General features: G+C 54.7%; 1 protein-coding gene across 5 annotated transcripts in view; it reads right to left on the bottom strand.

Annotated features, from left to right (window-relative positions):
* Positions 1-3,604: 3,604 nt before the first annotated feature.
* The window catches only part of AHRR (aryl hydrocarbon receptor repressor), an 80,128-nt gene continuing 70,005 nt past the window's right edge, over positions 3,605-13,727 (bottom strand). For 4 of the 5 annotated variants that reach the window (XM_081825820.1, XM_081825823.1, XM_081825824.1 and 1 more), the window contains 5 exons: positions 13,150-13,283; positions 9,554-9,753; positions 8,684-8,745; positions 8,160-8,298; positions 3,606-7,348 (listed from right to left, as the gene is read on the bottom strand). In XM_081825820.1, the coding sequence (XP_081681946.1) occupies positions 6,289-7,348; positions 8,160-8,298; positions 8,684-8,745; positions 9,554-9,753; positions 13,150-13,283 (1,595 nt within the window). In that variant the 3' untranslated portion in view covers positions 3,606-6,288. Of the gene's footprint in view, positions 7,349-8,159; positions 8,299-8,683; positions 8,746-9,553; positions 9,754-13,149; positions 13,284-13,727 lie in introns of all 5 variants that reach the window. The other variant, XM_081825821.1, reaches the window with a different exon arrangement.

Genomic DNA, 13,727 nt, shown 5'->3' with positions numbered 1-13,727 from the left:
CGCCCCAGGGGTGCTCTCACTGGGGTGGGGGGATGTGTGGCCGTCAGGACGGCCCCCTGCCACCCCCTGGGGGGGAGTGACCATCAGGCCGGGATCCCTGCCTGGCTGCTACCAAGGTGTGGGGGGTGGCTGTCAGGACGGTTCCCTGCACCAAGGACTGCTTCTGTGGAGCGGGGTGATGCTGGGGTGGGGAGGGCCCCTTCTCACTCAGCCCCTCTTATTCCAGCCCTTTCTGCCCTCTCCCCTCAGTGTCCCCAGGCTGACCTCCTCCTGGGCCCTATTCTCAGGATTCACCTTCACTATGGTCTCTTTGCTCGTGTGTCCTCTGTAACCCTCTGTGGCCTCCTTCTGTGAGGGAGCCACCCCGCCTCTCCCTCACTCCACCTCATGTTGTGTATTCCCGGTGGTTTCCATTACCGATGTTCTGTCTTTATCAGCTCATACCTGTCTTTCCTGCTACAGTGTGGCAGGGGCTTTGTTTCCTTTGCTGTAGCCCCAGCTCCTCCCCAGACCAGTGACTGACATAGGGCAGACATTCAGTAAGTTAATGAACAAGGTGGGGCACAGTTGGTAATCAGGCACATGTGACTGTCAGTCCAACACTCCCCATGTTCCTGGGCAGCTTCCTAGTGAGCTGTTGTTGTTACACTCTGGAATCAAAAATGAACTCAGGCCCTCAGGACCAGCACACCTCACGACCAGCACTTCTAATGAGTACAGACAGAAGCCCACATGGGAGCACCCCACAGTTGACGCTGGGCGGGCTCCAGGATCGGAGTGTGGTGGGGCAGAGCTGCAGGGAGGGGAGGAAGCTGGTCCCTGAGTTACTGTGTGGAGGAGAGGCCCACTGGTCAGAACTCCCAGAGTGAGAAGCCACTCAGATTTCAGGGCTAGCCTGTTTAAGAAGCACTGTTTGCCTTCACACTGAAAAGGAACACTGTCGCAGTTACAAAGACCAGACTGTAGGGACAAGCACCTCCCGAAAGTCAGCCAAGTTCATACAAACAGGAAGGAGACTGGAGCACGTCAGGAATGGGAGCCGACCGGGAGGAAGGTGGAGTGGGGTGCACAAGGGTGTGCACACAGCAGGATGGGGGAGGAAGATGCAGTCGTGTGAGCCCCCCCACAGTCTGCTGTCAGCTGAACAGCGGACGAGGGGCGCTACTTCAGCGTACTAACTCTGACGGCCGATCCCTTTGTTATCCCATCTGTACCTAGCAACTTATGAAAATATATTACTAAATTGAGCAATGAAGAATGTAAACAAAAAGTTGAAATTATGTTTAAAACTATAACTGTAAAGGCATTTTGAAATTAATAAAAAATTTGCCAAGATTATCAAAGCTTTTAGGGCTTAATTCAAAATATAACAACATTTAACATACCCAGGTGGAGCCTTGTGCTATTGACAATTGTGTTTGGAGGTAGGACTCCCTAATAACTTCCTCAGCCAGGATGGTTAATATTGGGATGGCTGTTAAAGGAGTTTTTTTCTCCTTAAAACTAGAAAAATAGAACTTGATTAAAAAAATTTTTGACTTCTCTTTTTGGCAGACCAAATAACTGAAAGCCTCCTGTAAAACATTGGATGAAAATAGCGAGCACCCTTGTAAATCACCCTTTTCCTAAGCCCAAGCAAGCTCAGGAAAGCATGAAGGAAAACTATCCTAGAGCAAGGATGGGTGAGGAGGGGAGGGGGCTGATGCCCAGGATGGGCTTTCGCACCCATGTGTGGGGTCAGGGCTCTTCCACGAAGCCAGGATGCTCAAAGGATGCATCCTCAGTGCAAGAGTGGACCAAGGAAAACAAAGTCCCCAAAAGCAGTTTCTCCCAGGTCCTGGGCTCCCTGAGTCAGGGAAGTCCCTCTCCCCCCAAGAACTCAGAGCTGGGAGCCTGCACTTCACTTGGGTCTAACACCCTCCTCAGCCTAGCAGCTCTCACTGAAGCCCTTTGACAAAAGCAACCCCAGGAATATTTCTAGAGAAGCCCCCCAACCTTAGAGTAAAGAGCAGAGTGCAGTAGCATGTCCTAAAGGCCCTGAGATCCTTGTCTGTTCTGGGAGAATAGAGCTCTTGATTAGTTCCAACTTAGACTTTGTTAAATACACATGAAGAATAGAACTAGAATCGTAACTTCCAAACAAATAGGGGAAAGAACAGAGAAAAGAGCTGCAATCCCGTGGGGACACAAGGCAGGCGAAAAACCTCAAAGGACATATGTACCTGGAATGTAAAAATACATTCAAATATATCAACTATCAGAGCACAAGTAAATGGATTTTAAAACAGGCAACGGTTATGAGAAAAGCATCTAAAACACGGAGGAACAGGGCAGTCAGGGCCACAGAACATTGGTGGGGCACCAGCGTTAGTTAGTATCAGACAACGTGGGCTTTATGTCAAAGGCACTGTCAGGTTTTTCCGAAGATGCTAAATGCATAAGCCATAAAGAAAAAGACTGCAATGCTAAAATGTTAAACTCTTGTATTTTATAAAATCTTCAAACGAAAAGACAAGCCACAGACACAGAAAATCCGTCACTGAGGGGATGCTGCTACAAAGAGAACGTGGACAAATCCACCAGATGGGCAAACAAGTGCGGGGAGACCAGAAAGGGGCAAGCAGGACTCCAGGCTAGAGACCCGGTCGGAGGGGGGGGCTCCCTGTGTCCTTAGGAAGGCCTTGGGGGCCCTACTGCCCTGCAGCCCACATGACCCTCAGACTGCAGCGCATGGCTGTTCCCACACAGAGCCCTCCTCTATCCCTTTTCTCCCAGGCCTGTGTGTGACCTGCAGGCCCTCCAGGACCTTGTCCCCACCCTCTCCTTGTCCTCTGACTCCAGCCCAGGCCACCCCCAGCCTGGCAGGCTGTTGTCGTGTGACCCTCCATGTGGCCCTGCCCACAAACCTCCACCCGGGCTACGCTCCTCCAGCCCATCAGTGTGGTGCCTGTCCCCTTCCCGTGCATTACAGAACCAGGTGGTTCTGTGCTCACTGTGTCCATGCGCATGCACCAGTGAGCTCTGTGTCTTTCTTTCCTTGCTGGGTCCCCAGCACTGTGACAGCCCTGGCACTCAGAGGGGCCCAACAACACTGCTGTTGGAGGGCGTGAGGCCCAGTGGGGGCCGGTGGGCTGCTGCTGTGGCCTAAATGTCCCCCTCCCGCTAGGCCATGAGAATGGGATCAGTGCCCTGAAACAAAGAGACTGCACAGAGCTCCCTTGCCCGTTCCTCCCTGTGAGCTCAGACCGAGAAGTTTGCCACCCGTCACGGAGCCATGAGGGCGCCCTAATCCCATACCTGTACTCGCAAACACATGCACACACTCACAGGGACCAGGTGTCCGTTCCCTACAGGACAGGGCAGGTCTGGGCTATCCTAATGGCACCTGGGGAGGCCCCCCAACCGTCAACATGAGGAGGAGAGGGACTGGTGGGTGAGGAGGAAGCGCCCAGCAAGCCCATGGCAAGCGCTCAGCCTTATCCCTCCTCCTTGCAACTTTTGGTGCCAGCATGTTTATTTTCACTTTTATTCTTGCCTTCTATCCAGTAGTAAAGGACTAGAAACACAAACTAAAGGAAATACAGTTACTTCATTTGGAAAATCAAGTAGACATTTCTGTTTATGGTAAACATGATTTAACATGTGATTTATTTTATATCAATATTGCATATTTAATACAAACCACAGTATCAGAAATATATGTGAAGGCTCTTTCTAAAGGCACTGAGAAAACGGTATTAAAAGTTTCATTAAAATGTATTCATTTTTAAAAAGTCAACAAGTCAGTCTAGATGTCCAAAACTTTTTTCCTCCAGTAGAAGCTGTAAAAATATAAAATGTAACTTGTGTTCATCTCCTCCTATCCATCCATTCCCACATTACATTTGATTTTAATATTTTTTAGCTATATAAGCAAAAGCTATGAGATAACAAAAAAATACAAGCCTATAATTAGCACTGATAATGACATTTTAAAGCTGAAGTGACCACATCTGCACCTTCTACATTCCATCATCTTCCCACACAATCCTTTTTAGGAGGGGCATGTACAGACTCAAGGACATTTTGCTGGTGTTGACCCGGAGTGTTCAAGGGGCCCAGGGGGATGATGGGCATCTCCGGAACACAAGACCCACAGAGCTGACTTCCAGGTGTCGAATTCTCTGTCAGTGAAGCAGGACCTGTCCACCTGCCAACTGCGCATCTGGCCGCCTGTGGGGAGGGGGCGGCATGGTGCCATGGTCCTCGTGGGCAGCAACAACTGTGTGCTTCGGAACGGCTGCTCCCTGAGGCTCCTGTCTGGAGCTCTTCTTTGGTTACACTGCGGCCTGGCTACAGTGTGCAAACACGCAATGATGTCCGAATTCCACCTTTTCCGTCCTGTGTTTTCCGGGTTGCACGTTACATGCATGCAGTACTCCCTGTATGCTGGGCCCTGAGGTGGGGAAGGGCAGGCATTACACTTGGGGGAGCTCCAGTGCATCTCAGGACATGGTCCTGCAGCCAGCCTCGGCCCGATGTGTGACTTCTCCACGGATGAAGTGAGAGGTCGGTGCCCTCACGGATGGGGACCCCAGGGAGGTGCACGGTCACATGTGGGACCTGGGTGCCGGGTTTAACCAGGAAGAAAGGAGGAGGATTCTGAGACCACCCCATGTCTCAGGCAGCAGAGGTGTGCTGTGCTCAGCATGAGAACCATGTGAGGAGGGCCCGGGGCCAGCCCGAGGGCCCCAGCCGGCGTCCTCAGGTGGTTGTGCCCCCATCATAACAGATGGGGGAGACGCTGGCAGTGAAGTGGGGATATTGCAGCACCAATGTCACCCTTTGCAAGGCCTCAGCGAGGTGAGTGGGGGAGAGGCTGCTGGGCTGGCCCCAGGGGACCACACTGCTCCCAGCCCTGGGCTCCAGTGGGTGACCTTCTCGGTCGTGCCAGGAGGAGGCCTTCAGCTCCTGCCATCCCGCAAGGGGGACCCTTCCACAAGGCTGGCAACCCCAGCATGTGCGCAAGTGTCCAGAAGACCCAGTCCACCGGCCGAGCCCCAAGTTCTGACAAGGTGAAAGTGCATGAACTCAGCTGAAGACTCACACTTCGAAGCCACAGAAGATGGAGAGATAGGCCCCACACTGGAGATCAGAACGTACCAATGGTGGAGCAGCAAGTCCTGGCCCAGGGGCTCCTGCCGCCTCCCGAGACTCCCGGGTGGAGGTGACTTTAGGGACAGATGCTCTTGTCCCTGAGGAGCAGGAGCGGGTCCACCATGGGACAGGCAGGCTTGGTGGTGGCCTTCACACCTGATGGCACACCCCACACCAAGTGCACTAGCGTGGGGCAGGGGGTCCATCTCTGGTGGTGACTGTGGGAGACTTCCACGTTCTGAGTTACGCCTTCGCATCCAGGTCTTCTATGGTCAGAGTGTATGACCTATACGGTTTTCCTAGAAAACATTTCCTGTCCGTCTTGTGTCTAATAATTCTTCCTTAGGCGGTGATTGGAATTCTCATCTGAAAACCGATACACAGCCCCCATGGACAACTTGACTTTCTACCTCTTTTCTCTACATTTTGTCCTTCTCTCTGCTTCCAAACCCAGACTCTGTAAACTCGAGGTTCACCACGTACTGGAGACAGATTAGCATGACCACCTTCAGAGGCCCATTAAAAACGCCAGACAGACTTCCAGGAGGAGCGGGACATTATCCTGTCCATTTGCACCTGGGCATGGCCTCAGACTCCGCTGTGGGGTTGAGAAGCACCCCCAGCACACAGGACCCCAGCACACACAGCCTCTTCTGCCTGGAACCGTCCAGACTCCTTCCAGGAATGGGGGCATGGCACCTGTGGCTCAAGAGAATTAAATCCCTAATTCACACGCAGGGTGTGCCTGCTGTCTGCAGTCCGCTCCACAGAGGCGTCAATCCTCCGGGAAGTGGGCGTGCAGACCCCTGGGAACTACGGCATGACTGCCAGTCGGCCAGGAGCCCACTGCCTCTCAGAGTGGGGGATGCCCTGCCAGGCTGACTCGTCTCACTCCAGCCACTTTCTGAAAACTTTTAATCCTTCAAAGAGAAATACGGTCATACTTGAACAGACTTAAGACCACTTTGCACTGAAGAACTTGCATGACACTTGACAAAATACAGACTATGCCATTACACACGCTGCCCACTCCTACCAGGGGACTGAACTCATGCAGCGGTGCGGAAGAAAGGCTCTGATCCTGCATGTGCCATCCCAGCTGAGCGGTGAGTCTGAGTGTGGACAGAGGCTAGCTTTTACAAACACCCCACTTCATGGCAGGAAAGCACACTCAGGCGCTTTGGGAGGCATCAGAGTTGCCACGGCACTTTTGGGGAACATTCCAGGCACCCCGCCCTGGCTGTGACTGGCCCATAGCGGTGAGTCCAGGGGCTCTCGTTTGACGATGGGCGCAGTCCCCGGAGCTCTGCAGTCACAGCCCAGTGCAGGGGGCTGGTGGCCCTGTGCACAGAAGTGGTGGGGACAATCTGGCTCAGGAAGGCCTTGCACACGCTCCAGGCATGCACAGTGTGCGGGGTGGAAGGGGGCCAGCTCCCTGCCAGGTCTGAGCGGAGCCCTGCCACTCGGGTGGGCTTCCAGCAAGCTGTGCCCCAGGTGCGGAGCATACAGATGGTGCCTGGCTTCCGGCTCTGTTTTCAGGTGCATCCTGGTAGGGAACGTGACCAGCTGTCTCTTGGCCACACCACTGGCCCCCAGCCACACCTGGCTTGGGGACATGGAGTAGCCATCTGCTGCATCCTCAGACCCAGAGTCACTCTCCATCTTGATGGGCACATCAAGTGACAAGATGGGGTTGCACGGAGCTCCCGAGGGCATTGGCCCACCTCGAAACTTGGTGTCCTCGATGGAATGGCCCACTGCTGTGAGACGCTGCCCTCTGGGCTGAGGGAGCCCACTGTCCAGGCTCCCTTGGGGGAAGGGGCAGCTGGGTGGAGGGTGCACCTGGCCCTGATCGCTGTCCCGCAAAGCTCTGCTGGTGCGGCTGGTGTAGGCACTGGGAGAATGGCTTCCTGGGTGACAGCTGGGTGAATTCCTGAAAGCAGTTACCCCACCGGTGTGGACGGCACCCTGAACGCCTGGGCAGGGCACGCAGGAACCAAGGGACACAGCACGCATGGAGAATGGGTCACTCTTGCTGGGCTCCAGCTTCAGCTTGGTACCCCCATCCTGGCCATGTTTCCCTGTCATCCAGCTCAGGTGCTTCACAGGTCCCGGTGCCTCGAAGCAGCAACTGTATGCATGTATCTCCCTCCGCCCTCTGGCTCCCGAGGAGCCGCCGGGCACCCTCCCGTGCTCGTCTCCTGCCCTGTCCCTGCAGAGAGGAGACAGCCTGTCAGACAGAGCAGGGATCTGGTCATCTGACCCCCTTGGGTGGGGTCTCTAAGGGAAGGCATTAAGTTAGTATGATCCTGGCTGAACTTGCAAGTGTGGCTATGTGCTCCTGCCACCCCCGTTTTTAACACCCCAGCAGCCCTATGACCCTGGGGCCAGCATCCTCCTCGCCCGTAACTGACCCTCCCACGGCCTGCTGGACGCCCATGCAGAGCTCTGCGGGGCCCAGGGGTGCGGTGGGGGTGCAGGGAGTGGCATGTGCGGGGAGGCATCTCCATGAGGCCCACGTCGTATGTCAAGGGTCAGACACACCCGCCCGGAAGCAGGGGCAGATAGATGCCCTTTCCGGCAGTTTCTACGAGCCGGCCTGTCACTGGCACGCATGCTGCTGTGCCCACAACACTTGAGGTGACAGGGGAGACAGTGCCCAGGAGGATGAGGTGGAGCCCTGCCACGCAGCCAGGTCGGTCCTCCAGGAGGAGACCTCCTGGTCAGGGCCGGCAGTGGGGGCTTGCGGGAGGAGGGAGAGGAGAGGGTTTCTGAGTGCAGGTGAGGGCAGGGGACAGGGTGGTCACCCAGGGTCCAGGCTTCAGGTGGAGCGTCCTGGCAGCCTCGGGCACAGCCCAGACGTGTAAGGACAGCTCCCGGTGTAGGATGCATGTTTGGGTGTGCTCCATGTGTACCCGCATGTTCCCCTAAGAGCCAGGCTCACCTGTCCTGGTCAAGGCCACCAGACCAGCAGCCAGTGGCTCTTCTCCTCCTCGAGCCAGCTGCGCCAGAGCACCACTTACCCTGCAGCCCCCTCAGGGTCAGAAACGAGGTCGGGGCCGTTTCTGAGGCACACACATGGGGCCCTGGCTGGAACCCGGGCCCAGCGTCCCGCATCCGCTTGTGTCCTGAGCACTGGAATGTTTTCTCCGTTGTTCCTCCCTGTGAGGATTTAGGGAGGGGTGCTCAGCGCAGACGCCCACACCCTCCAGCCTGGGTTTGGAGGAATGCACCACAGCGTTGGGGCAGGGAGAGCCCCCAGAGGGACACAGACACATTTCACCCTTTTAAAACACAGGAGACAGGGGCGCCTGGGTGGCTCAGTTGGTTGAGCGACTGCCTTCGGCTCAGGTCATGATCCTGGAGTCCTGGGATCGAGTCCTGGGATCGAGTCCCGCATCGGGCTCCCTGCTCGGCGGGGCGTCTGCTTCTCCCTCTGACCCTCCCCCCTCTCATGCTCTCTCTCATCCTCTCTCTCAAATAAATAAATAAAATCTTTTAAAAAAATAAAACTAAAACACAGGAGACAGTGCATCTAGAAAAGTACCTGCAAAGTAACTGGGTTTCCCGTGGAATTCTGGTTCACATGGACTTGCAGCAGCTCTCGCTCTGTGAAGAACAGATAATAGGAAAATACATGTAGGTAAGTTTGTGCTGCTGGTAGGAACTGACACCGAGCTGGTGGTGTCACTGTCATGCCCAGGAGAGAAGACGCTTTTTAATTCCTTACAGCTTGTAAGTCTTTCCTCAGCTACAGATCTGCTAAAAACTCCAATTCACATCACTTATCACGCCAATAAAAGGTTAATGAATTTGCTTCAGAAAGTAGACATACACATAAATGTTTGGGGTTTTTTTGTTTTTTTCTGGATGCCCACAATGAAAATATAGTCAATTTTTGTGATTTCCACTAGTTACATTCCATAAACTCACCCAGAACACTAAATTAGTGAACAGTAAACCATCTTTCAAAGGGCAGCGAGCACACACACACACAGAAATCACAGAGCTTGTGACCTTAAATTCTAAGCAAACTCATCCTCATAGGTACTATTTCATTATTTTCAAAAGAAAGAAACAAGGCTTAAGTGACTTCCTTGAGGCCACCTCTCTAGCAGATGTCAGTGTTAGGACTCAAATCCAGGCCAACAGGCCTTAGAGTCAGAGCTCCCTATAGTGCATTCTGGTCCCTACCCATCCTCTGGTCGTATCTGTAAAGACCAGAGAAGGGGGAGCAGGGACGGGGGAGCAGGGACAGGAGAGCAGGGATGGGGGAGCAGGGATGGGGGAGCAGGGACAGGAGAGCAGGAATGGGGGAGCAGGGATGGTGGAGCAGGGACGGGGGAGCAGGGATGGGGGAGTGGGGACAGGGGAGCAGCAGTGAGCGTGGCTGCTTTCTAAGGGGACTCTCACTCACTTTGTGTCCATAGAGGCTGAGACGTCCACCCTGTGCTTCACCCTCAAAAATGCGCTCTTCATTTTCACCTCCGCCACGGAGGGTAGGAGGACAGGCACCACGATGCAGAACAGTGAGAGCCGAGGGGGCAGGACAGTCCCCGACGGCGCTTTCCTCTTCTGTCCAAACAGGAATTTTAGTTTTCCTTGAAATTGCATTGTCTGGTGTTTTAAAGACAGAAATGAAGAAGCGTCCACAGAACGAATTAGCGACACCATCCAAGAATGCAGAACGCACATTCTCAGGATTAGAAACGTGGAGAAGAATCTTATCCTGAGTCACTAAGGAGACACAAACCAACAATTCGTCCATGCTTGGCCTACTGGGGATGTGGACCATCCCAGGGCCTTCAGAGTGATTCACAGTTTCTCTGCAGTTTCAGTAATTTCTTTTAACTGATAAGCATGTGCTCATGTGTGCACTCGTGGGTGTGCAGGTGTGGGAACCTCACACAGTGAGTGCTACTGTGCATGGACATGAGCAGATGGCAGAGCCATCAGCCACCCTTAATCTCGGAGGGCTGTTCCAGCTTTAACTCTCTATTTCAGAATTGTCATTTCTTCATTTATGATGATAAAGCTTAGGGACAACCTGATTTTATCTAGAGCATATAGTGTAATTTAGGAGTTTGTGATAAAAGAAAAGATCTTTCTACAGTAGAAAAGCTAATCTAAATTACTAAGTGCCTTCAGGGTATTCCTGCCCTTGATGAAAGAATGACCCCACAATGTGGTCCTCTCTCTCCTTATCCCTCCAATCCTCCATCCCCTCATCCACCCATTCACCCATCCCTTCATCCATCCATCCATCTACCCAGTCCCTCATTCATCCATCCATCCATCCATCCACCCATCTATCCCTCCATCCATCCATTTACCCCCATCCATCCCCCCATCCTCCCATCACCCATCTGTCCATCTCCCCATTTGTGTATGGATTTACTGAATGAACAAACATTTGCAAAACACCTACTGTTTGCCAGTCACATTCTTGGTGTGGAGAATTCAAGGTACACCCAGCTCTCCAGAGAAAAAAAGACCTGATTTGTAATGTTTGTCAATTTCTTTGGTGGAAATATTCCCATCATGGCTGATTTCAAGCTACCAACTAAATGTCAACAGGCCTCTAAATTCCTGATGTAACAATGGGCTCTCATGGGTGGCCTGAGCCGGTCTGAACAGGAGCACCACTTTGACCTGACTGTGGAAAGAGGGTGGCTTCCACAGAGTCACAGGGGAATGCCAGGAAGAGCCATAAGTCATGCGCACTTGCCTGTTCCCAGTGCATTCCTTTTGAATGCCTGGGCCCTTTCTAGTGTGTGCAGTAACGAATTTCATGAATTAGTATAATCAAACATTTTCAGACAAATTTCTTTTGCTTGTTTCCTCTACTCAGTGCATTGTTTTTTACCATTTCATTTTAACCTATATTCTAATTTCTGCTTGATTGTATAGTAAAAATCCCTCCAACTTTATGTCATCTGAAAATAAGAATTTCCAATTTCCAGGAATTGGTTATCCAATTTTAAAAAGTGGACATTCCTTATAAGCCAATAAATAGTAACTATATTAGTTTCCATAAAATTTAGAACAAAATATTATCAAAATAAAAGACTTTATGGTCAACTAATCACCTAAATAAAAGATGAGCAATCATTGTATGCACGGTGGCAGCAGATCTGGGACCACAGTGCAAATAAAAAGCTATTTCTCTTGTGAAGGTCCTGGTGTGCACGGAAAGGCCTGCAGAAATGCGCAGCGTGGGATGCCTCTGCTGTAAGGCTGAGCATCCTGGGTCTTCAGAGCTGGCTGGTTCCAGAGACATTCCCACCATCACCCACCAGCAACCTTCTTCACTGTCCCCTTAAATCAGTAGAATAAATCCGGGGAAGATGAAGCTGCCATTGTACTGCCAGATGGCTGAGGCCAAAATATTGCCGTAAATGACACATGACCACCAAGAGGCAGCCTGGAGTGATTTCCTAAGCTGCCATCACTCTGGGCAAATGTAGAGCAACCTGGCAGGTTGGATGGCCTGAGTGGGTGACATGGGACTCTGAAAGTGCGGCGTCTCCTCTGAGGACCTCCAGTTTGGAGAGGGGTCAGCCAGGTGAGGCTCAGGGAGCACATGTGGAGGCAGAGAGGGTCCTGAGTCCTGGGGAGAGTCCACAAGAACACCACAAGCTCAGCCCTCTCACACTCGTCGGGGTAGAACAGAAAATTGGGGAGGCCAGGTGAGGAGAGCTTCAGGAAGGACGGTACTGGGGTGCTGATATCTGGAAAGGGGCCTGGGTATGCAAAGGAGGACATTTTTGTATTTTGTTCTCTGCTCTTCTGAAATGACTGGATGTGTATTACATATGAGCAATGTTTTTACTAAAAAAAAAATAAAAGACCCGCCAACAGGAGAGGGTTAATGGAAAGTACTGCCCACCCTGCAGGCGGATGAGGCCTCTCCCCACTGAGCCCCACCTGTGGTCTGATCTCAAGAGCCTGCTGCTCAGCCCAGGACCCTCAGATGACTTGATGTGGAATGGCTTGGGTGTGCATTTCCTGAAGGCCACTCAAAGAGCAGTAGGGAAGCTCTGGGGCTTGCGCTCTGCATGGTGCTGCACCCACAGCAGGCCCTGGGCTGGAAAAGGTCCGCATGAATCAGCAAAATGGAGAGAAGCTCGCATGTGGGGGGCAAGCCAGCAGGCAGGATGCCCAAGAGCTCGTGTTGACAGGTGAGGGCCTCTTCCGCGCACACTGGTCTGTGGGGGCTTCCCCAGGGCTCCCTGTTTTCAGAGCCACTTGGAAGACAATCCGGAGGAATGCCCACTGTCCTCTGCTCACCTTTCCTCCAACACAGGCTGAGCACCTGCTGGAGATCCCCAGCCCAGTCCAGCCCAGCGGAACACTGAGGGCGTATCCCTCCTGTGGACCCCCAGCAGGACCCCAAGGTCAAGGTGAGAGCGAGGCTCCTGAGGGGCCCACAGTCCAGGTGGGGCTGGGGAAGAGTGCACACATCCTGAGGGGCCGCGCGATGACAAAAGGCCCGGGAGTCCTGGGGTCAGAGGTCATGGTGTTGGTCTGCGGCAGCGGCACATGAGGGTGGGGGGCGCCGCAGCAGCGGGGGCTCCGCAGAGCGGAACCCTCCCCCCCCCCCCCCCGACCCCGGGATGCGAGGCCCGCTGAGGTCTGGGTGGGCTGGGGTCCGCCCCTCCCGCCTCTCCCCAGGGGCCCTAAGAGGATGGGAGATGGAAACCCCAAGTGCAGCTGGCAAGACAAGAGGTTAAAACCAACAGCCTGCGCAGAAGCGGAGGCGCACGCCAGGCTGCGGAGTGCGCCGGCCAAACGTCTCTAAAAGAGTCTCGATGAAACCGAGCGCAGACGTTCACGGGCGGCTCCCGCTCCGGCTCCGGCTCCGGCTCCGGCTCCGGCTCCGGCTCCGGCTCCCGCTCCCGCTCCCGCTCCGGCTCCCGCTCCCGCTCCCGCTCCGGCTCCCGCTCCGGCTCCCGCTCCCGCAAACCCTTCCGCGCGAGGCGCGCCTCTGGCCGCCAGGGGGCGCGCACTCACCAGAAAGCCCGAGGTGCTGTCCAGCAGGCAGCGCACGCGGCACACGAAGCAGCGCGTCAGGAAGGCCGAGAAGTCCGTGGGCGAGCCCGCGCCTCCCTCCTGCGCGCGCAGCAGCCTCCCCAGCACGGCGTCCTCTGCGGCCGCGATGGCACCGGCGCGGGGCGCGGCGGAGAGAGAGGCGGTGAGTGTGCTCCGAGGGGCTCGGGGCGTGCGCCCGGGGGCGAGCGCCCAGCACGGAGCTGTGCGCCCCCGCCCGCCGGCCCGCCGGCCCGCCGCGTCCGCGGCCACACAGCGTCCCGCGCGCGCGTCCGGTCGCACGCGGCCACACGTGCGTGGTCACACACGCGGGGCTCCCACACCAGCACCCTCCGCCTGCGACCCACTCGCGCTGCCAGCCCCCGCACAGCCCGCCTGACGCCTACACACACACACCCTGCCGCGTGCACACACGTTCGCACCTGCACGCCTCCCCACACCACCACCCTCTGCGTGCCAGCATGCGCGCTGCCGCCCGCACACCCACTCCACCTCACAAGCACCTCCCACACAGAGCCCGCCTCACACCCACACACACCCCA

Source organism: Leptonychotes weddellii, chromosome 7 (genome assembly GCF_054177405.1).
Source record: "Leptonychotes weddellii isolate Sample4059 chromosome 7, ASM5417740v2, whole genome shotgun sequence".
NCBI lineage: Eukaryota > Metazoa > Chordata > Mammalia > Carnivora > Phocidae > Leptonychotes > Leptonychotes weddellii.
Note: the sequence above shows the minus strand (reverse complement) of the source record. Positions and strands in the feature narration are given on the sequence as shown.